General features: G+C 46.5%; 1 protein-coding gene across 11 annotated transcripts in view; it reads left to right on the top strand.

The window, feature by feature from the left end:
- Positions 1-24,515, top strand: part of UBAP2 (ubiquitin associated protein 2) — a 1,758,279-nt gene that overhangs the window by 1,099,080 nt on the left and 634,684 nt on the right. For all 11 annotated transcript variants that reach the window (XM_069626852.1, XM_069626853.1, XM_069626850.1 and 8 more), the window contains one exon: positions 12,438-12,504. In XM_069626852.1, the coding sequence (XP_069482953.1) occupies positions 12,438-12,504 (67 nt within the window). The remainder of the gene's footprint in view (positions 1-12,437; positions 12,505-24,515) is intronic.

A 24,515-nucleotide genomic window follows, 5' to 3' on the forward strand; every position in this document is an offset into this window, starting at 1 on the left:
AGCTGAGAGGAACAAGGGATGGTATTCCCCTTATTTTTTTATTTCAAAGAAAGACGCGGGATTGAGACCCATCATTCCGCGGGAAGGACAAGTTCAAGATGGTGACTCTTTCTCAAGTCCTGCAGGCCCTTCAACTTCAGGACTTGTTGGTGTCTCTCGACCTCAAGGATGCTTACTTCCATGTGCCGATCCATCCCAAGCACAAGAAGTACCTGAGGTTTGCGGTTGGCGACTTGCACTTTCAGTTTCGGGTCCTGCCGTTCGAATTGAACTCCGCCCTGAGGGATTTCACAAAGCTGATGGTGGTGGTGGCAGCGCATCTCAGGAAAGGGGGGATTCACGTCTACCCCTACCTGGACGATTGGTTGATCAGGGGGAGCTCTCCCGAGCAAGTCCTGGATCATCTGTCCGTCACCTGCCACTCCCTTCACAGGCTGGGCTTCTCCCTCAATTTAAAGAAGTCCCATTTGACGCCAACGCAGCGGCTCCAGTACATCGGAGCAGTGCTCGACACGTCCCTGGTGCAGTGTTTTCCTCCTCAGGTGAGGGCTCTTCACATTCAGCAGATGGTGCACAAGCTTCAGTTTGGCAAGAATCTCCCAGCGTCCGAGTTCTTGAGACTGCTCGGCCTCATGGCATCCTGCATTCTTCTGGTGCCAGAGGCTCGTTTGCAGATGAGGTCTTTGCAGTGGCCACTCAAGCTCCAGTGGTCTCAGTCCTCTGGCAGGCTGTCGGACCCTGTTCAGGTGCCGCCCTCGGTAGCTCGGGACCTTCTGTGGTCGGCCGTTGAGGGCAATCTGATGAAGGGGGCCCCATTTTGGCTGCCCTGGCGGGAGGTGACGATCGTGACGGACGCATCCCTCACGAGATGGGGAGCTCATGCCAACGAGTTGACAGTCAGCGGTCCATATCAGTCTGTTGGAGCTGAGGGCCGTCTGAAGGCTTTTCTGCCGACTGTGCGCGGGAAGAGTGTCCTGATTCTTACGGACAACACAGTGGCCATGCACTACCTCAACAAAAGGGGGGGGGGCAGGGTCACTTCTGCTGTGCAGGGAGGCGATGCAGCTCGAGTTCTGGGCCATCCAGCAGGAAGTTCCGATCTCGGCAGTTCATCTGGCCGGAGACAACGAGACGGCGGACGCTCTGAGCAGGCAGACCACGATCTCTCACGAGTGGGAGCTGGCTCAGGAGATTCTCCTGGAGATCTTCGCCCTTTCGGGGACCCTTCAAGTGGATCTCTTCGCCTCCAGTGTCAACCGGAAGTGCGAAACGTTTTGCTTGCGGGAATTTCCTCCAAAAGGAGCCTTGGGAGACGCGTTTGTGGTGGAGTGGTCATTCCCACTGCTGTGCGCGTTTCCTCCAGTCCCCGTCATCCCGCAAGTGTTGCGGAGGTTACGGAGGTTCGGTTCCCGGATGATCCTCATTGCTCCGGCGTGGGCCCGGAGGACGTGGTACCCGGACCGTCTAGACTTGTCCATCTGCCCTCCACGTCGTCTTCCCTACCGAGACGATCTGCTCTCACGGGAGGGGGGGGGGGTCAGGTTCTCCATCCAGAGGTCAGATCCCTCAATCTTCACGCTTGGCTTCTGAAAGGTTGAGGTATAAGGATTGGGACCTCCCTGAAGACGTGATGGAGGTGTTGCTCTCGGCCAGGCGGCCGGCAACAAAGTCTCTGTACCGTTGGAGAAAGTTCTGCGACTGGTGCAGAGTTCAGAATGTGGATCCTTTTGAATGCGACATTCCCATGGTTGTCTTTTTTGCTTTCTTTGGCCGACAGGGGCTTGCAAGTGGGGACCATTAAAGGTTACCTGGCGGCGCTGTCCAAATTTAAGCGCTTGTCTGAAGAGTGTTCCTATTTTAAGATTCCTTTAATTTCGCAGTTTTTGAAAGGGCTCACTAATGTGTTCCCTCCGTCACCTTTTTTGGTGCCAGGTTGGGATTTGAACCTTGTTCTTAAGTTTCTTATGGGTGCTCTGTTTGAGCCTTTACATTCTTGCCCTTTGAGGCTGTTGACTCTGAAAACTGTGTTTTTGGTTGCGGTTACTTCCGCTCGCTGAGTGAGTTACAGGCACTTTCAGTTAAGCCACCCTTCACTGTGTTTCACAAGGACAGGGTTGTCCTTCGAGTTCGTCCTTCTTTTCTTCCGAAGGTGGTTTCGGATTTTCGTTTGAGCCAGAAGATTGTTCTTCCGGCGTTCTATCCTCCTCCGCATCCTGGTAAGGAAGAGGAGAGGCTCCATAGGCTTGATCCTCGGAGAGTGTTGAGCCTTTATATTTCGCGCATGTCCCAGTTCAGAGTGGACAATCAACTTTTCATTGGTTACGCTGGGAGGCGTTTGGGACAAGCTGTGACGAAACAGACTTTGTCTCGTTGGATTATTTTAGCTATCTCCGAGTGTTACTGCTTGTCGGGTAAGGACCCTCTGGCTGGCTTGCGGGCCCATTCTACCAGAGGAGTGGCTGCGTCTACTGCCCTGCAGAGGGGAGTTCCTATTCGTCACATCTGTGATGCAGCCACCTGGGCTTCAGTACATACTTTTGTATGTCACTATTCCCTTGATTCCATCAGAGGGCAAGATCTGGCCTTTGGCAAGGCAGTTCTCTATTCCGCAATTTGATTGGGCATGCTAAATTTGTATTCTAAATTCTTTCCCACTTTTCTCCTTGCTTGATACTGCTTTGGGAGTCTGTCATAGATATGGAATACGTCGGAGGACCCAATCCCCTCGAAGAACAAGTTACTTTCTTACCTGGTAACGTTCTTTCGATGGGATGGTCCGACGACTTATTCCATATCGCTCCCTCCTTGCCTTCCCCGCTGCAGAATTTATTTTGCGATTGCAGCTTGCTTTCCGCAAGGCCTTGTGTGTCTGACTGGCAGAAAACTGGTGGCACACGTTCTGGGAAAAAATTATAACTGAGGCTATGGGCGTCGTGCGTCCTACTTATCACATCGGGTGACGTCGGCCGTCGGAGGAGGTCCTCTGGGACGGCTAATCGACGCAGGACGCAGACGCCAAAGATTTTCCGAAGCAGCACAGCTGTGGACATTACCTGTCATAGATATGGAATACGTCGTCGGACCATCCCTTCGAAAGAAGGTTACCAGGTAAGAAAGTAACTTGTTCGTCTCTTGGCTTGGAAGGCAGAGTCAACCACTGGAACAAAAGAACCGAAGACCAGCTGGAAGAGGACGGCTGCTGCAACTCCTGGACCGTTGGTTTTCCCGGTGAAGACCTGCTGCAGGTCAATCGCCAAGTTCATCTTGACAGAGAAGCCCTTCAAGGACGACTTTTCCCTTTGAGTTGGTGGGACCAATCAACTCGTAAGCCACCTGGATACCATCCTCGGACCTGGTTGTATTTTCCTCACAGTGCTGCAGGAAACTGAATAGCCTGGGAGCAGGACACCAGTTTTTGTGCTCGACGACAGCTACCGGAATTGGAAGATTTGCCTTTGCCCTCTTTTCGACCAGTCCCAGTGCAGGAGTCCCCCGACATCCTCCCTCTTGTCCCCACGACTGAGGCTCAGGACCAGCGAGATCTGCAGGAACAGACATCTCCAATCTGCATCTTTTCTTCATTGTAAGGTATTGCGAAAACCCGACCGAGAGAACTTTCCTCTCGCTGCGTAGGTGCTTGAAACTTTGGAAACTTGCAGGCCTAGTCAGCTTTTGACCCAACACATGAATCTTTCTTTTACGAACCACTTCTGAGAACTTTGGCAAAGACTTTTCTGTTGACCTCCAGAACTGCTTTATCCTATACAAGACTTTAGCCCATTGACTTTGGCCTAACCTATTGCATCGAATCAAGTCCTCTGGGAAACTCAAACTATTTGCACTGTATAAGAATAACTAATATCTGTTTTATATGCCTTTTTTGCTCCCACTTCAAATGATCTGAATACCATTTGCTCCTCTTTCAAAGTAGTTTAAATTCCTCCAAACCTGATATTGTGAAATACTGAAGTATATTTTTGTGTGATATAGATTGCCGCCTTCTAGTGAAGTTTTATAACTGACTGTTGAATAAATTAATACGTGTTTTACCAATAAACCTTGAGTATAGAGTCTATTTGTATAGTTGTAATTATAGAACTCTGTTTTACACCGTTGCAGCTCACATTCACTTTTGGGATAAGCCTGGCTGCTTAGCAAAGCTACCAACAACTGTGTGGTACAGATTTATACCAAAGGTTGGTTTTGCTTATACCTGTAGTCCTAGTGTGTCGTGGTCCCAAAGGGTACTGCATACAAACTTTGCCTAACAGTTATTATAACTTTTAAGTGTTTAATTGGGTATTTGTATTTACTGGTTTTATTATACAGCTCACGTTACCTCTCTTAAGATAAGCCTGGCTGCTCAGTCACATTACCAACTTGTGTAGTACAGGCCAATATTAAAAGGTGGGTCTAATACCAAGGAGGTATGTCTTGTGTAGTCCCACACCAGTGGGACAGCACTAATTCTTACCTAACAGTAGTTGCTGCATTTTAGATTTGCGTGTGTGCCTTGTGTATATATAAATAGTATATTTTAACATAACTGAGTTAAGTGTTTTCTTCGATCTCTGGATGAACCGATTAATTTGTATTGCTCTACAGCTCACATAACTCTTTCCTAAGATGAGATAAACCTGGCTGCTCAACCATTTTGTAGTACAGGCTTATAAAGAGTTGGGTTCCTTATACCAAGTCTTATGAAGTCTATGACCTGTTGCACTTCAGATAAATGTACCTAACACATTAAACCAAAACACACAAGATTACTTTAAGACAGCTGCCAACTCCAAGTGCTGGATGTTTTCCAGCAAATATCCTCATCCTACAATATTGGGGGATGATTTCTCATTCCCGTGGGATGGGCGGGCTCTTCCTGCACACCTTCCCTCCGATTCCACTCCTGTTGCATGTGATTGGCACACTCGGACGTTGCCATTGCAGGATGATCTTCATCAGGCTGGCGCAGCCTTGGCCGATTTGGTACCTGGACATTCCATCTGTCAGTGGTTCTGGCCATGCAATAAAGAGAAGGGGTACCTGTTTTAAAGTCCCTAGTTCTACAGGTCAATCTACCAAAAATATCACAGGATTTGAACTAGTAGACCAAATGCAAAGGTGACGGAGTACACAAGTGATTTTAGATTGGTTTACAATTCCCAAGTTTATTTTCTTTAATTATGCACAAGATGCTATATCAAAAAATATATATATTCAACATTTCATATAATTCTGTGGCCCATACTCTTAATTCATTCATTCACATTTATACTTTCTTCATCAGTCTCTCATTCTACACTTCATACTTTGGAAAAATGGTCTGTATATAAAAAACAGTAAAAACATCTGTTATCTCTACATATGTTTACAATTCATTGTGAAACACATCCCCACCAATTAGGGGTATTACACAAGTCTGTGTTCTGTTATTCCCACAGTTCTCACGTCGACACGTGTTTCAGTTGCTCTCAGCGAGCATCTACATTAATGCTCTCTTTGTATGGCAACCTTCTTCAGGACAAAACAACCCATTTTTCAGGCACATGTATTGACATGGGCCACACCATCTAGAAAGATACATAAAACACTATGAATATTGTGTATCCCCGTCACTCCTTTTCAAGTTATTTGATTGCATGTTAATATGCTGTGTTCTATAATCACTAGAACAACAAACCAACTCACCTCCTATCCTGATGGGGTCAGGAGGAACAGTGGAATCTGGAGGCCAATAGTCCTCTCGTCTATGGGGTAAAAGATTGTATCCATTACCAAAAAGCTGTCTCCGTTTCACTTGATCGCAAAAGCCAACATTTTATTTATAACTTTACAGATCACTACGGGTGGAAAAGACCCAAGTTGAAGGCTAAGTCACTCACTCAAGGTAGCAACAGCCACAGCTTCCCAGGTGGGTTCATCCAAGACGGGGTGTTCTATGAATGAAATGTCTGAGGCGGAGGCTTATAATTCCAAAGCTATCCGTCTGTCAACGCCTTTTCTTCTGGTTCATAAATCTAAAAATAATATATAAACAATAATATATAAACACCATTGGTTGGTTTTATATATTGCACTTAAGCTAGATATTATTAGATGTGGAGTTATATTACTCCATGCTCATACACTTTTCTTATCTCTTTTGAATTGTCAACACAGAGGGAGTAGAATCAATATTTGTCCGCTTTTTTAAAAAGACATTAATCTAAACTCATTTGTTCGGGTGACCAATGACTAGTACTAATCCTAACATATATAAGTCTCTTATGGTTAGAGAGACATGGATCGATCTAACAAAAAACACGCGTTTCTGCCCATGTTTGTTATTTACAAAGCAGCTGCCTCCCATTTATACTTATGCCAGCGGCATCATCTCGTATGTCACAGGGGATTCATTTATACTGTCACTCTGATGGGGTGTACTTACCCGATTCTCGCCGTCACGGATTTTCTTTCCTGCCTGCACCACCATGACGCATACAGCAGCCAGCGGGGTCGTGAGTGCCATCCACACGAATCCTCGTGTTCATGTTCATAGAAAGCGGACTTGAAGAATTTACGCGTGCACCGAGGGACGTCTCCTCAATTTACGCGCTCTTATGTCATGTCTTGATTTTTTATTTTGTCTTTTTTATTTTGTTTTGTGTGTGATCTCATCATCACATTTGGTTAAACTTCTAAAGGCAATATTTCTGTTTCGATAGAAATAAAAGACAGACTAATCCAAAGTCTGTTACTAAAGGATTTACATTACCCCATTTGTTGTAAGGACGCAGAGTAAAACTCCTATTCGGGAGAATATACATTATCGCACGTCTTTTTTTCTTTTTGTGTAAATACCGCATACACTACTATACCATGCGTTGGTAGGCGTATTCATTACAAAAATGATGAATGTTATCAGTTGTTTTGGTAACGTCTCTAGGTGTAAAATTCTAAATTGCTGCAAAGTAAAATGTTGCAGGGAACAGAGCTAATTTTACATATGGGCAATCAGATGATTCCATTCCACAGACAGGTTTAGGCCTCGTTTCACTGTATCTAAAGTGTATATCCAACGTTGTTCCTTCTGATGTAGGAGAGTGCCCATATCGCCACCTCTTCTTGAGGGTTTTATTACTTGTAATACAAACCACGTTAGGTATGAGTATGAGATACAGACCTAACGTGGTTTGTATTACAAGTAATAAAACCCTCAAGAAGAGGTGGCGATATGGGCACTCTCCTACATCAGAAGGAACAACGTTGGATATACACTTTAGATACAGTGAAACGAGGCCTAAACCTGTCTGTGGAATGGAATCATCTGATTGCCCATATGTAAAATTAGCTCTGTTCCCTGCAACATTTTACTTTGCAGCAATTTAGAATTTTACACCTAGAGACGTTACCAAAACAACTGATAACATTCATCATTTTTGTAATGAATACGCCTACCAACGCATGGTATAGTAGTGTATGCGGTATTTACACAAAAAGAAAAAAAGACGTGCGATAATGTATATTCTCCCGAATAGGAGTTTTACTCTGCGTCCTTACAACAAATGGGGTAATGTAAATCCTTTAGTAACAGACTTTGGATTAGTCTGTCTTTTATTTCTATCGAAACAGAAATATTGCCTTTAGAAGTTTAACCAAATGTGATGATGAGATCACACACAAAACAAAATAAAAAAGACAAAATAAAAAATCAAGACATGACATAAGAGCGCGTAAATTGAGGAGACGTCCCTCGGTGCACGCGTAAATTCTTCAAGTCCGCTTTCTATGAACATGAACACGAGGATTCGTGTGGATGGCACTCACGACCCCGCTGGCTGCTGTATGCGTCATGGTGGTGCAGGCAGGAAAGAAAATCCGTGACGGCGAGAATCGGGTAAGTACACCCCATCAGAGTGACAGTATAAATGAATCCCCTGTGACATACGAGATGATGCCGCTGGCATAAGTATAAATGGGAGGCAGCTGCTTTGTAAATAACAAACATGGGCAGAAACGCGTGTTTTTTGTTAGATCGATCCATGTCTCTCTAACCATAAGAGACTTATATATGTTAGGATTAGTACTAGTCATTGGTCACCCGAACAAATGAGTTTAGATTAATGTCTTTTTAAAAAAGCGGACAAATATTGATTCTACTCCCTCTGTGTTGACAATTCAAAAGAGATAAGAAAAGTGTATGAGCATGGAGTAATATAACTCCACATCTAATAATATCTAGCTTAAGTGCAATATATAAAACCAACCAATGGTGTTTATATATTATTGTTTATATATTATTTTTAGATTTATGAACCAGAAGAAAAGGCGTTGACAGACGGATAGCTTTGGAATTATAAGCCTCCGCCTCAGACATTTCATTCATAGAACACCCCGTCTTGGATGAACCCACCTGGGAAGCTGTGGCTGTTGCTACCTTGAGTGAGTGACTTAGCCTTCAACTTGGGTCTTTTCCACCCGTAGTGATCTGTAAAGTTATAAATAAAATGTTGGCTTTTGCGATCAAGTGAAACGGAGACAGCTTTTTGGTAATGGATACAATCTTTTACCCCATAGACGAGAGGACTATTGGCCTCCAGATTCCACTGTTCCTCCTGACCCCATCAGGATAGGAGGTGAGTTGGTTTGTTGTTCTAGTGATTATAGAACACAGCATATTAACATGCAATCAAATAACTTGAAAAGGAGTGACGGGGATACACAATATTCATAGTGTTTTATGTATCTTTCTAGATGGTGTGGCCCATGTCAATACATGTGCCTGAAAAATGGGTTGTTTTGTCCTGAAGAAGGTTGCCATACAAAGAGAGCATTAATGTAGATGCTCGCTGAGAGCAACTGAAACACGTGTCGACGTGAGAACTGTGGGAATAACAGAACACAGACTTGTGTAATACCCCTAATTGGTGGGGATGTGTTTCACAATGAATTGTAAACATATGTAGAGATAACAGATGTTTTTACTGTTTTTTATATACAGACCATTTTTCCAAAGTATGAAGTGTAGAATGAGAGACTGATGAAGAAAGTATAAATGTGAATGAATGAATTAAGAGTATGGGCCACAGAATTATATGAAATGTTGAATATATATATTTTTTGATATAGCATCTTGTGCATAATTAAAGAAAATAAACTTGGGAATTGTAAACCAATCTAAAATCACTTGTGTACTCCGTCACCTTTGCATTTGGTCTACTAGTTCAAATCCTGTGATATTAGTGGTTCTGGCCATCCAGCTGCCTACACTTCCCAAACTTCTCTCCAGAGAAAACAGAACAATACTGCATCAAGACTCCGCGTCACTGAGTATTATGGACTGGCACGTGCAGCCTTGGGATTTAGGCACTATTCACTGCCTCTGGAGTGCAAGATCCTGGCCAATGCCAGAGCTCACTCTGTGTTGTCCGGCTACATAATCAAATGGAAGTCCTTCACAGTGTGGTGCAGAGCGCAGATGATTACGCCTCTGCGGCTAATGCTGCAGCTCCTCCTGTATCTGCTCTCGCTGGCTAAGGCTGGCCTGGCTCATGCCTCCAAGGTTCATCTGGCTGCCATATTCTGGTACACCCAGACGCCAGGTACGCTCACCCTGTGGTCGCACAGGCTCATAAAGAAGTTCCTTGCGGGCCTCTTCAGGACCTTTCCGACCGTGAAGACTCCTGCCCCAGCTTGGCAACTGAGCGTGGTCTTGACTAATCTCACAAGCCTTCATTGGAACCAATATATCATGCTCCTCTGAAGTTATTTCATAGAAGACTGCTTTCCTGATGGACGATAACCTCCGCCAGGTGAATCGGGGAGATGCAATCCCTCTCTTGCAAGCAGCAGTACGTGACAGTCTACACTACAAAGTTTGTGCTGCAGACTCATCCCACCTTCATGCCGAAGGTTCCTTCAGATTTTCATCTCAACAAACCTTTGTTCCTGCCAGTCTTTCCAAACGCTTGCACGCCTACTGATAGGTCGTTGCATTCGTTGAATGTGCCTTTAAAGTGCTATGGGGCATGCAATGATGATTTTCACAAGATGTCTCTGCTTTTTGTTAATTTTGGAACACTGGGATTCGAGAAGGCCCTATCTAAGGCTTCCATATCCAGGGAGCTCTGCAGCTGTATCGTGCACTGCCATCAGTTTGGCCAACCAACCTCTTTCAAGTCGGCCGAGAGCCCACTCCACCATAGCAGCAACGACTGTTTCTCTCTGGTGTTACCCTACTAGACATCTTCAGGGCTGCTACGTGGAGGTCTACCCACACCTTCACAAGATTTCCTGGGAGATGTATCGGGTTTGCCAAGCAGTGCTTACACAGCCTGTTTGTTTGAGGTGAATAATTTCCAGGGGTTAGTGTATTGCTTCTGTGTGCGTAGCAACCTGCTGTGGTTGTGTTTATGTACTGCTGTGTAATCTTTTTCATGAGCATGTGCATCCATGCACAACCCCATGCTGGAAAAGGAACAAGTTACTTTCCTGTTGCTCTTGTTCTCCAGCATGGGTCTTGCATGTATTCACATGTGAACCCTCCCTCCTTTCATACTATGGCTCTTCTTGGTTCATACTGGCACTTTATCTGAAGTTCGCCGCCAGGGGTGGAGCTTGGGAGGATTAGTTATTGACTGGAGGCAGAATGAACCAAAGGACACTGATTGGCTATAGAGGTTATTACATTTATTTTAGTTAGTTTAGAGAGAGACTGCTTTCTTTTTACTGAGGATTCCAAGCAATATTCATGAGCATTTGAGCCAATGCAAGACCCATGCTGCAGAAAAATGGGTAAGTACATTGACCCTTCTACTACCTTGCTACAACCCTACGCCCCTCCTTAACTAAGCCTCACCATTCAGCCATTCTAACAAATGTTTGTGTGGTTCAGACCAAACCTAAGAGTTGGATACCTGTATAGAGTTGTACCCTGTACATCCATGGTGGGTGTTTCTAAGTTCTAGAACAGCACCTTTCTTCTCATGTGAGAGCTGCCAGATAGGGGACTAGAACTGCCCCCAAACCATACTTCTCCAGTAGCATGGCTGTGTATATTCTGGAATGCTTCTGTCAACTGTTGGACAACCACCTCTGTCTGAATGTTGCAAGTGTTGTTCTTTGTGGGCTGTGATCTCGCATTTGAAATTCTGGATATAAAGGGACGTGCTGTACCCAAAGACTGTGGACTGCTGCATGAAAGCGCATTGGCTCAGACAATACCACTGTGCTGCTAACCTTGACTTACTTGACAGCAAAAAGCTTTGCCATCCAAACCCGTCTTGCTCGATGGCTATCTTCTGTTTTTGTTTGAGCAAACACATCTTTGCGTTGGCTCTACAAGGCCCTAATCCAGCTACCCTTGGTTGCAAGCACTTTCATCTGGCTATTGGTTGGCACCCTTGAAGATCTGCTGAGAAGCTAGAAATCCACTGTTCCACCCTGCTCCACGTTAGGAGCTTGCCGGAAGCCTGCAAATCCAGCTGCCAAGTGACTCTTGACTGTGCCCGCGGTTAATGCAAGCCGTACATCCATCAAGCCATCCGTGAGGGGGTCACCATCGTGGGACAGCATCTAAATACTGCCACCCCTAACTGTCTGAGTTCTCCCGAAATACCTAGAGACAACCAGTGGTGAATGCCACTGAACCGATGATCCAACGGACCTGCACGATGGTGAGGGGTGTCTTACTCCAATATTTACTATTGCCTATCATTTGCAACTTTCGAGAGGTTTGGGGGCCTGGGATCACATCTCTTGAAGCGACCCCCCTCCCTTTTGGGTTTGTATTGGCTGCAAAGTCTTTCTTACCATAGCACTATACATAGCTGCCCCAAAGTGGTGGATTCATGATCATTGCATCTGTTCGTGGTCCATTTGGTCCTCAGGGTTGTTAGCTGATTTTGCGATCTCTATAAACGTACATGCAACCTGTAAGTCTCGATTTTGCCTTTTGCTATTACTCTGCACTAACAATCTTCAGTACTTTACCTACACTAGCCGAGTGCGCTCTCCCATACTACTCCCCTTAACTCTCAGGAACCTTTGTGGATTGCTGTATCAGGTTTATGCATGGCTGTAAATTTGGTTATTCATTACAATCCTGATTTCTAAATTAATATCGGTAATGCTCACAGTTTACACATGGAGCACTTCTAATTACTATATGTGCCAGATCATTTTCCTACATCTAACTATAGTTACATGGCGGAGCTAAATAATTATTCAGAATTTCTCGGGTAGGGCTTTAATAAAATGGGCACCAAACTCCTCTTGCCAGACTCGTGACTTTTGAAATACTTGTGACTTCAATCGTCTATTACGATAAATGTAATTTTTCTACTTTAATTTGTCTTTTGCAAACTGATTACATGATCAGTTCTTCAGCTTGATGCTTATGCATAACAAAACATGTTTGTGTTTTGCTTGTGATTTGACTTTTGCTTTTTGTGTTCTGGCAGTTCGTTGTCTAGCCACCAAAGCAGCCTTTCTTCTGCCTCATCACTGTCTTCAAGTGCTTCACATACAGTAAGTTTATGGATTTTTTTGTTTGGTCATAACTAGGAAAATATCGCTGAAGTGGGTATTTTTTTGTATTCAGAGGTTTGGATTGTTTTGAATGCAACCTCTCACTGGAAGTTTGTACACATTGTAAGGTATTGTTGCAGGTTTGAGGTCACGTAACTACTATATTGTTTAGTATTCAGTGATCCCGAATTGGACTATAGCACTTTCCTGTTCCATCAAGCAAACTGCATATGCTTTTAGTAGTTTGGTAATCCGATATAGGTCTCAACACTTTCACAGCCTGTTTGAAGTAAAACAATGTTTTTGTAATTTTACCAATTGTTTGGCAGGATGAAGCGTCCTTATGTGAGCAGTAAAGTGAGAAGCATGGACTTCCAAATTAGGAATATGCGTTAAATGTTTGGTTCACTGAAGACCACCAGTTCGGTTGCAGTGTGTTCCCATAGTGCTCCTTCCAAGTTGTACCCTGTTAGTAAAGATATTTTTTTTGCACTCCCCACCCCCTCCCCCCACCTCCCAGTCTTTTTGCTTATTTTTGAACCAAGTCAATATTTTTGGGATGTCCCTTCACTTGACTATTTTGCTCATTGTTATGTGGAAACTGAGTAAGTCCCCAAGATTGTCAATACTAAGAGACTTTGTCTATTTTGGAATTGTATCTATTACAATGCATACATCTGACAGTAAAGTGCAGTTAGGGTATGTTGTATTCTTTTTTTTTTTACCCAATAGCTTTTTGGTTACTTTTACGATGTGCCTTAACACAAGCTGTTTTTTTAACCTTTTTTGTATTACTATCTCGTGATCTTATGCTTTTACTGAGACTGGCTACTAAATGTGGCTAGTGCCTTTTGCTTGTCCTTTGGCCATCTTGTCCTTTGGCCATCTTCCTGCCTGCTCAAATCATGAAGTGCCATACATCTTAACCCCTTTTCTAGTGCAAAAAGAATGAAAAGCTCTAAACATTTCCTTGATCCCTCGGTCCTGGACTCTGGTGAGGGGACTCTGGATTTGGACTCCTTGCTTCTTTACAGTTCTCTGGATGCCAACGAATATCTGTCCGCATTCCGACTTTGGAAGACAATGCACTCACAAGTGGTCGAGATACCCCAGGTATTGGGCTTCTGCAGCCCTGGAAAATCACAGTAAGTCGGGGGTTGCACCAAAATAGTTTGTCTTGAGGCTAGTTGGTCTCGCCAGTCCAAGGGATAGAGTCATCCTTTCCATGTTTTCCCTGTCATTTCGAAAACTGGATCAGCACAGCTGCAGGGCTTCATCGGGCACTTTGCAGTCTAGGAGAGTGCTGCTGGTGTCGTCTTTCATCTTCTGCTTTGAATGTCGTCCTTCAGTGGTCGACTCTGGTCCTAGTCCCTAAAACCTTGCTTTATATGCAAGTTCCCATTCATTCACAGCCCTAGGCTGTCAATCACACAGCCAGTCATCTGATTGGAACTGGTTTCACTCAGGCACACCTAGAGACAAAGGACAGGGAAGTTTCGGGACCGTCCCTAACTGCCTGCCTTTCCAGACACACTGGAGCCTCTGCGAGCTTCAGGGCTGATGCCTGCTAGTGGCAAACTACACAAAGGACTCAAACCTGATGCAAACAGAGTAAAAGCCTAGAAGAAAGTAACAAGATATAGCGAAAAAAGAATAGCCATTTTGAGAAAATGGTCACCCTTGTGTGCAGCACTGGAGCTGAGGTATCACCCTGAAAATACATGTCACTAGGTAGTAAAAAAAAAAAAACACTGCGCCAGCCATTCAAGTCAGTTAGTGTTACAAAATATTACATGAGTAATGGTTTAAAGGAATTACTTATGTAAACCCCCCAGCATTCCACATAGGGTGGTGTGACCCAAAAAGTGAGCAATACTGGGGTCATCTTCCTATTCTTGGGAACAGTAGTTCACCCAGGAACATGTAGTTAAACATTAAGAGAAGTCCAAGGGACTTTTCAGTGGCACTGCACAAAAGGTACTGTGTGTCACAGTGCAGAAGCAGATGCTTATGGAGTTTACCAGACTCCATAAAACAATAAGGAACATAGAAAATCATACTCAGGAAAACAAGAGTGGGTGAGAAAAAGGTCCCAATCACTCAGGAGTAAAAATTAAACAGCCATGAGTCCAGCCAAAGACTGGGGGGGGGGGGGGGGGGGTGGCTCGAAGGTTAAAGGGAATTGGCATAGAAATGAAAATTCTCACCAACAGCCTGGTGAGGCACTGCTCATCTGCCTTATCTCAGAAGACCCTTGTTCGTGCTTCAACGTTAGACTTGTGGGAACAACCAGTCTCAACCCCCCTGCTCAAGGATCCATGTCTTGGAAGCCTTCGGAAAAGTCTCTGGACTGACCAGCTCCCTTTCGGGCTTCCCTCAACTGAACCGAGGACCGTGTCCCCATCAAATTCTTGTTCTGCAGTGTCACTTGGAAGAATTGGAGTCTGAGGGACGGAGGTCATTCCTTTTTCTGCCCCCTTGTTAGGGAGAATTCTCAGAAATGTGCTAATTATCTTCTACCTTAGAGGCCCTCAGCGCTTTTGCTGGACTTTAAGACTTTTTCATTTCTAACCTGGAGATAGTGAGATCTTGTTCCCACTCTCTCGTATTTTCCTGTAATTTGGAGTCTGACAAACTCCATAGGCATCATCTTTACCTTGTGACACACAACACCTTCAGTGCAGTTGCACAGGAAAGTCTTAGATTTCCCAAAGGTTTAAATACCTTCTCTTGTTGAAACTGTTTTCAAGAGCACTGAAGTGAAATAGATTTTACTTACATTTTGTGACTTTCTAGACCCAGCACACACTATCTTACCATAGGGTGTTGGAGTGGTCACTTAGTATCCCCTTTGTCTAGTTTCTCATGTATCATTTTTATGTTACCCTTTCTACAATTATTGGCTGGTGGCAGTGGTTGACTGAAGGAATCCAAAGAAGAACTTGGAAGAGACGCCTGCTGTAACTCCTGGACCCTTGGTTTGCCCGGTGAAGCCCTGCTGCTTTGCTTTGCTGAAGCTCCGAATTCGCCTTGACTAGAGAAGACCTGCAAATGATGACTTCTCCCCTTGGGTTGGTGGAACCAATTGACCCCAAGACCAACTCATCTGGAAATCCTTTCGGAGCTGGCCTCACTTCACCAGCGGAGAAAGCTCTACACTCTCTGGACGTGAATAGGGCATTGAAATATTATCTAGACCAGACAAATTCTTTTAGATCAACTAAACTGCATCATATTTGTGTATTGTGACACACAGCACCTTCAGTGCAGTGTAACAGAGAAGTCCTTTGGATGTCTCTTAAGGTTTAAATACTTTCTCTTGGATAAACTACTGTTTCCAAGAGTAGTAAAGTGAAATTGACTTTACTTACCTTTTTATCTTGTTGTACACCCAGCACACATTTTATGTGGAGTGTATGGGGGTTACTTAGTATGCCCTATTGTCTACTTTCTTATGTAACATTTTGGTTACCCTAACTACAATTAATGGCTGGTGGCAGTGGTTTAATTTTCCTACCATTGTGTGTTTTTACAGCAAGCTGAATCCTCAGCTGCAGTATTGCACCCATGGGTGCCCATTTTGACAAAATGGCCTTGGTCGTCTTTTTTCACCATTTATTGCTTATAAGGTCCTTCTTGGGTTTTACTCTGCGAACCAGGTTTGAGCCCTTTGTTCGTTTTGTCTTTGCCAGGATTCACGGGTGAAGTCTGCATCTGGGTCTAGGGTGTCTGGGGTGGCAGGAAGTGAGCGAGGATTACGAAACTCACTGTGCTTGGTCTCCTCGGTTACAGGAATGCAAACAAAGGCGATTGGCTGGCTGTCCTTGGAGGACAGCCGCCGCCCTGCTGTGAGTGACAGCTAGCCTGCGAATGAATGGGAGAAACCTGCATAAAAGGCGAGGTCTTTTGCAAGGAAGGCCGAGTCAACCACTGGAGGAAGGAACCGAAGAAGAAACTGGAAGAGAAGCTTGGTGCACCCTCCTGGACCGTGAAGCTCTGCTGCAGTGCTGAAGCTCCATATTTCGAATTGACTAGAGAAGCCCGGAAAGGACGACTTCTCCCTTTTGGGTTGGTAGGACCAACTGACCCAAAGACGAACTTGACTGGAACACCTCTCCCTGCTGGTTGTACTACTTCGCTGTTGCTGGAACCGCGTGCCCGGGGACAGGAACACCAGAATAGAGTGCATCGTTTTTAAGCTGGAACCGAGCTCCTGGAAGTTTCTCCCGACTCCCTCGAAGCAGGACTGACAAAGCCTGAGCCACCTCAACAGAGTGCTGGACCCCAGAAGCAACGAAAGTCCACAAGGTGTCCAAGAACCGTGGTGGTGCTGTTTGCGAGGAGCTGAAACCGCAAAGTGCTGCTGATCTAAATTGTGCCCATTGCTGCCACTAACCTTCAAACCGTAGTGCTGGAGTATTCAGACGTCCTCCCTCTTGTCCCCATGACTCCTCAGTCATGGGGACAAGAGGGAGGACGTCTGAATACTCCAGCACTACGGTTTGAAGGTTGGTGGCAGCAATGGGCACAATTTAGATCAGCAGCACTTTGTTGCCCAGGAACAACAGAATCCCTAGGACTACAACAGGAACAGAAGCCAGCTAGAACCTTTTCTTCAGACTCCAGTTACTGTGTAACTAGGGTTACTTACCTTTTGTTGTGTGTAGCTTGCTTTCTCTCACTGGAGACTTGCATTTGATTCCCTTTGCAGAGTTGCTTGCAGCTTTGCCCTTCACAAGCCTCCCAACTTGGGCCTAGCGGTGAATATTTTTACAACAAAACTCTCTCTAACATTGTGCAATACTTTTGTGCTATCTTCAAAAGGTGCCTCGGCTCCCCTAGACTTTGCTCAATTAACGTTGGCTGTCCTGGCTCCCTGCAGACGACTTAGCCTCTGACTTGGTCTATAACTGCCACTCTAAAAGTCATACATAGCTTACTTGTATAGCTGGAAAAGGTTTAACCTAGATTTCATTGGGGGATTCTAAAGTGTTTATCTGTTTGAGAAACTTGTTAGCCATTGTTTCCTTCCCTAACCTTTTTTTTTTTTGCCATAACGTCAGTATTACATTTTATTTGTGAGAATTGATGCATTAATATCCAGTTTCCTAACCATTGAAGTCACCTCTGGGTGTAGGACGTATGTGTTTCATCCCAAAAGAGTATCTACTTAAATGAACTGAAGTATATTTTTTAGGTGTATTTAAGTGTTGCATATTGTTCCCTTCTAAAAAGGCTTTTTTTTAAACTGACTGTTAATCTAATAAATAATTATTTCGATGGGATTGTGGCCTCTGACGTATTCCACATCTTTGACAGTGATTACCACAGCTGTGCTGCTTCGGAAAACTTGCGGCGTAGGCGTCCTGCGTCGATTATGTCGATACGCTCCCTCGAGGACCTCCAGCGGCCGATGTCACCAGATGTTATATGTAGGACGCACAATGCCCGTAGCCTCGGTTCCTTTTTTTCCACGAACATATTCGCTTCGAAATCTCGCCGCGCCTCTGTTGTTGTGTCGGTTCTTCCGAATATTGTAAGTGCTACGAGAAAATGTCTTCGTCTTCTGCTACCCCGAAGTCGGGCTTCAAGAAGTGTCGGGACTGCGGTTCCAAAATGGCTGATGGACCCGCACGGCATCTGCTTCTGGTGCCTGGGTGAGAGCCACGCCACTGATGACTGCGACGAATGCAAGTCTTTGCCGTCGAATGCCTTGCGGCAGCGGAAGAAGGAGCTGTCTGCAGGTAGGGTTGCTAAACCCTGTAAGTTGAAGTCCGCTGGACTTTCGACCGACGATTCGAGGGGCGACTGTCCACTTTGGCGTAAGTCCAGGGGGTCTTGTTCCAGGAGTGGGTCCCGCCATTCCGCTGCCTCTTCGAGGCATGCAAGGAAGCGCCGTCATCGGTCCCCGTCCTCGTCTGAGGACTTCGCCAGACGGCGGGTTGCTTGTCCCACCAAGCACTCATCTCCGAAGGAATGGGACGCCTTCCGTAAGGAGATGTTGCTGATTTTTTTAATTGCAGGGCACCGTTCCGGCTGCGCCTTCGAGAGGATCCAGCGAGGAATGCTCTGGAGCCACCACTCGCATGCCTTCGGGCTTGGGTGGTCGGCGCGATCACCGAGAACCTTCAAGGTCTTGGTCGGAGAAGGAGGATCACCATCGTGCCCTCTCCAGGTCCCGGTCCTCGACGCCGTTGAGACCATTGGAGCCTGAGGGGCCTACGAAGGAGGCATAGACGCTGTTGGCGCCATGGTCGAGGGAATTTCTCAAGGCTCCTTCTCCGAGGAAGCCATCGGCGCCGAGGCCGTCTAAGGACACGCTCGGGGCTCCGGCCTCGAAGCCGCTGTCTAGGTCGGCGGCGCCTCGGTCGACGTGGACGCCACTCCCATCGACGCCTTTTGAGGAATTTTTGCGGGAGGTACCCCAGAGAGCTGTGGAGGCTCCTAGGAAGGTGCGAAGTAAGTCTGTGCGTCCTGTTTTCGACCCATATTCTGTTCCTCCTCCCAGGGTGGAATTGTTCCAACACTTGGAGTACATTTCTGAAGTTGAGGAAGTGTCTGAGGAAGAGGTGCCTCCTGAGTTTCCTGATGACCTGTTGTCAGGGCATAGCCAGCTGGAAGACCTGCGTTAGTCTTTGCTTGACGCGAGTGGTCTGGATACCTCCCCGGAGGTTGAGTTTGGCAGGCCTCAGGCTGGTACTCATGCTGACTCATCGTACAGGCGCCTCATGTCGAGGGTGACGGAATATCTGGGTTGCTCGGCTCCACCTGTGGATTTTCTGCAGGATGACCACAGATATTTTGGACCAAGGTCCACCTACTGATCCAGTTTTGCCATTTCACATGGCCTTACAAAGCAGGGTGGCGGCGGCTTGGACTACTCCGGAGAGCCTCCCGGCAGTGAACAAGTCTTTGCTGAAAAAATACCGTCCAGCCCGTGGTGACCGCTGCTACTTGTCTACGCACCCTACTCCGGAGAGTTTGGTGGTGCAGGCGGCTACGGCCCCAGCAAAGCAGGCTGCGTACCCTACAATCCCTCCTGATAGGGACGACAAATGCTTTGACGGCTGAGTGAAGCAAGTATTTTCTTCTTGGTGTATGGCTTTAAAGGCAGCCAACTCCATTTGTGCCCTTGCAAGATTCGCGCACACTCTGTGGAATTGTGTGTCGTTGGCGGCTGAACATATTCCCGAAGGGGAGGAACGGGATGGTTTTCTTGCCCTCGTTCAGAATTGCAAGGATGCCATGTGTGAGTCCGTTCAGTCGGGTTTGGACGTGGCAGACTGTGTCAGCCGGTCCATGGCAGCGAGCACCGTGATGCGCAGGTTTGCGTGGTTGCGGAAGTCGGGGTTTGCTCCTGATGTACGGTCCTGGCTTCTCAACATGCCCTTTGATGGTGTCCATCTTTTTGTCAGCAAGGCTGACGAGAGCCTTGAGGTTGCAAACCTCCAAAGCTGCAGCAAAGTTGTTGAGCGCTGCAGTACGTCAACCTCTGCCTTTTTGTCCTAGGGGACAGCAATGGAGGGGATGTTCCTTTCGATACTACTCTTCATTTGGTAGATCGAGGGGAGCTGCCATTCAAAGGGGCCAATGCAGGAGGGCCAGAGGTGGTAAACAAGGTACTTGAGGTGCCAAAGCCGCTCGGGCAGTTGCCTCTTTGCCCTCAGGCAATGCCGCAGCCGCTTCCTCTCAGTCATGCGGTCATGTCCCATGGTTCGCCGGTTGGGGGGAAGGTTGGCGCAGAATGTAGAATGTTGTGCCATTACTTCAGATGTGTGGGTTCTGGAGATCATAACCCACGTTTACTGTCTTCTTTTCCGGCAGAGGCCTCACGACAATCCACCAGGGAAGCTCTCTTTGAAGAATCTGGATCCACTCCTTGAGCAGGAAATCAAATCCCTGCTGAAGAAAGGCGCCATAGAACTGTTGCCTGTAGCGGAGAGGAACAAGGGATGGTATTCCCCATATTTTTTAATCCCGAAAAAAGACGGTCTTGAGACCCATCATGGACTTGCGTGGTTTGAACAAGCTCCTCAGGAAGGACAAGTTCAAGATGGTTACTCTGACGTCCTCCAGGCCCTTCAACTTCAGGACTGGTTGGTGTCTCTCGACCTCAAGGATGCTTACTTTCATGTGCCGATTCATCCCATGCACAAGAAGTACCTGAGGCTCACGGTTGGCGAATCGCATTTTCAGTTTCGGGCCCTGTCATTCGGATTGACCTCCGCCTCAAGGGTCTTCACCAAGCTGATGGTGGTGGTGGCAGCGTATCTCAGGAAAGGGGGGAGATTCACGTCTACTCCTAACTGGACTATTGGTTGATCAGGGCACGCTCTCCCAAGCTAGTCCTGGATCATCTGTCAGTCACCTGCCACTCCCTTCACAGGCTGGGCTTCTCCCTCAACTTAAAGTCCCACTTGACACCTACCCAGTGGCTACAGTACGTTGGAACAGTGCTCGACGCATCCCTGGGGCAGTGTTCGCCTCCCCAGGTGAGGGCTCACCACATTCTGCAGATGGTGGACAAATTTCAATGTGCCCATAGTCTCCGGCGTTAGTTCTTGAGATTGCTCAGCCTCATGGCATCCTGCATTCTACTGGTGCCAGAAGACAGGCTGCGGATGAGATCTCTGCAGTGGGCGCAGTGGTTGTAGTTTTCCGGCAGGATGTCGGACCCGTTCAGATTCTGCCCTCGGTAGCCCAGGACCTTCTGTGGTGGGCCGTCGAAGGAAATCTGTTCAGAGGGGCTCCGTTTTGGCAACCATGGCCGGATGTGATAATTGTGACGGGCGCATCCCTCATGGGTTGGGGAGCTCATGCCAACGAGCTGACGGCCAGCGCTCGTTGGTCTCCGTTGAGTCCAGACTCCACATCAATATTTTAGATCTGCGGGCTGTCAGGCTAGCCCTGAAGGCTTTTCTGCCATCTGTACGGGGTAAGAATGACCTGATTATGACTGACAATACAGTGGCCATGCACTAACTCAACTAAAAGGAGGGGGCAGGGTCACTACCACTGTTCAGAGAGGCGATGCAGCTCTGGTTCTGGTCCATCCAGCAGGAAATTTCAATCTCAGCAGTTTATCTGGCCGGAGACTAAAACGTGGCGGCGGACGCTCTGAGCAGGCAGAGCACGGTGTCTCACGAGTGGGAGCTGGCTCAGAAAGTTCTTTTGGAGATCTTCGCCCTTTTTGGGGTCCCCACAAGTGGATCAGTCCCATCATTCCGCAAGTGTTGCGGAGGTTTCAGAGTTTCGGTTCCCGAATGATACTCATTGCTCCGGCATGAACCAGGAGAGCGTGGTACCCGGACCTTCTAGACATGTCCATCTGCCCTCCACGCTGTCTTCCCTACTGAGACAATCTGCTCTCACAGGAGGGGGGTCGAGTTCTCCATCCATAGGTCAAGTCTCTCAGCCTTCATGCTTTGTTTCTGAGATATAAGGATTGAGACCTCCCTGAAGACGTGATGGAGGTGTTGCTTTCGGCCAGAAGACCCGCAACGAAATCCCAGTACCGTTGCCGTTGGAAGAAGTAGTGCAGGGTACAGAATGTGAATCCTTTCCAATGTTCCATTACTTTGGTTTTGTCTTTTTTGCTTTCTTTAGCCCACAAGGGCTGCAAGTAGGTACCATTAAGGGTTACCTGGCGGCGCTGTCCATATTGAAGCGCTTGTCTGAGGAATGTTCATATTTTAAAATCCCTTTGATTTCTCAGTTCCTGTAAGGGTTAACTTGTGTGTTTCCACCGTCGCCTTGCCAGGTACCGGGATGGGATTTGAATTTGGTTTTAAAGTTCCTGATGGGAACTCCGTTTGATCCCTTACATTCTTGTCAATTGAGACTGTTGGCCTTTAAAACTCTATTTTTAGTTGCCGTTACTTCCGCACGCAGAGTGAGTTGCAGGCACTTTCCGCCAAACCACCCTTCAATGTGTTCCATAAAACAGGGTTGTCCTTAGGGTATGGACTTCCTTTCTTCCGAAGGTTGTGTCGGAATTCCATCTGAGCCAGAAGGTAATTGTTCCGGCATTCTATCCTCCTCCACATCTTGGTAAGGAAGAGGAGAGGCTCCATAGGTTGGATCCTAGGAGAGCTTTGAGCTTCTCTCTCTCACGGATGTCCCGGGTCAGAGTGGACGATCAGCTCTTTATTGGTTACGCTGGAAGGCGTTTAGGTCAGGCTGTTTCTAAGCAGACCTTGTCTAGATGGATCATTTTGAGGATCTCTGAATGTTATTGTTTGGCGGGGGAAGGACCCTCCTCTAGGTTTACGGGCCCATTCTACTAGGGGTATGGCTGCCTCCACTGCACTACAGAGGGGTGTTCCGATTCCCAATATTTGCAAAGCGGCCACATGGGCCTCTTCATACTTTTGTGAAACATTATTCCCTGGACTCTATCCATGGGCAAGATTTGGCCTTTGGCAAGGCAGTCCTCTATTCTGCAATTTGATTGGGCATTCTAAATTCTTTTCCCACCTCCTTATGTTGGTACTGCTTTGGGAGTCTGTCAAAGATGTGGAATACGTCGGAGGAACATCCTATCGAAAGAAAGTTACCAGGTAAGAAAGTAGCTTGTTCTTTAATCAAGAAACCTTGCGTATAAGTGTTATTTGAATACATGTCGCTTTGAAACTCAGTTGCAACCCTGCAGATCACATTGACCGCTCTTGAAATAAGCCTGGTTGCTGTGTCAGTGTACCAACATGTGTAGTACAGGCCTATACCAAAGGTTGGGATGCCTATTGCTAAGAGGACAAGGCTGCTGTAGTCCTCCCACAGGGTTACTACATGCCATCTTGCCTAACACAAAGGTATCTATTCAATGTACTGCCTTGTGCCCAAAATAAATCTCACAATGCGCCCTGTATTAGACCTGCACCCTGCAAACACTTGTCGAGCCACAAAAATTCTGCTCGACAAAGCTAGAAGAAGTAATCCCACTGCTAGAGCAGGGGGGACTACATGGCAAACTTGGTTATGAAAGATGCCTATTTTCATATTTCAGTGTTCCCAGCACACAGAGTTCTTGCATTTTAAGATGGCAAACGGGCACTACCAATTCAAGGTGCTACCCTTTAGGATTGCATCCACTCTAAGGGTGTTGCCCAAGGTTCTTGCCGTGGTGGCAGCGCACCTACGCACAGTCAATCCCAGTGTACCCTTACCTGGACGACTGGCTGATCTCAGGGGAACCCCTCCCGCCCCCCAAATTTGCACGCAAAATACCCAAAGAACGATCAACCTTCTTTTCCAACTTGGTTTCTCTATCAACGAGAGAAAGTCAAGTCTTGTACCAAACAGTTTTTAGGCACTGTAATAAAATGGAAGGTCTATCCTTTCCAAAAGAGTATAAAACATACTTCTGCAAATACCTCAGTATTTCACCGGTCACCATATAACCGTACGCAAAGCAATGCGCCTGCTCGGGAGGATGGCATCTTGCATTTACCTGGTCTCTCACGCACTATTGCGCATGCATCCAATGCAGGAGTGGTTGTCGAAACAGTGGTCTCAGGCAAGCGGTCAGTCGGACAATCTAGTGGTCGTTTCTCCAACACTACTGCAAGCCCTACGCTGGTGGACAAAGCATTTTTAATAACAGACGCGTCACTCACCGGGTTGGGGGGGGGTGCGCATCACCTTTATCTCATAGCACATGGTATGTGGACTCGAATCACAGTGCAGAACCACATCAACCTGCTGGAACTTCTAGTAGTACTCAAAGCGCTCCAAGCATTTGAAGCACATCGGACAAATGCGTCAGTACAAATTCTCAGACAGCACCACTGCAATGTTCTATATAAACAAGCAGGGGGCACACACGCTCCAAATTAGTCCAGGCTAGTGCAGAAAATATGGAAATGGGTGTTAGGCAAAGTTTGAATGCAGTAACCTCTGGGAACACTACATACAACTCTGATTACAGGTATTTAAAACCCAACCTTTGGTGTAAGCTTGTACTACACAGTTTTGGTAGTGTGTTGAGCAGCCAGGCCTATCTCAAGAGGTGG

This window comes from Ambystoma mexicanum, chromosome 6p, assembly GCF_040938575.1.
Source record: "Ambystoma mexicanum isolate Mex_15411 chromosome 6p, UKY_AmexF1_1, whole genome shotgun sequence".
NCBI classification, from domain to species: domain Eukaryota; kingdom Metazoa; phylum Chordata; class Amphibia; order Caudata; family Ambystomatidae; genus Ambystoma; species Ambystoma mexicanum.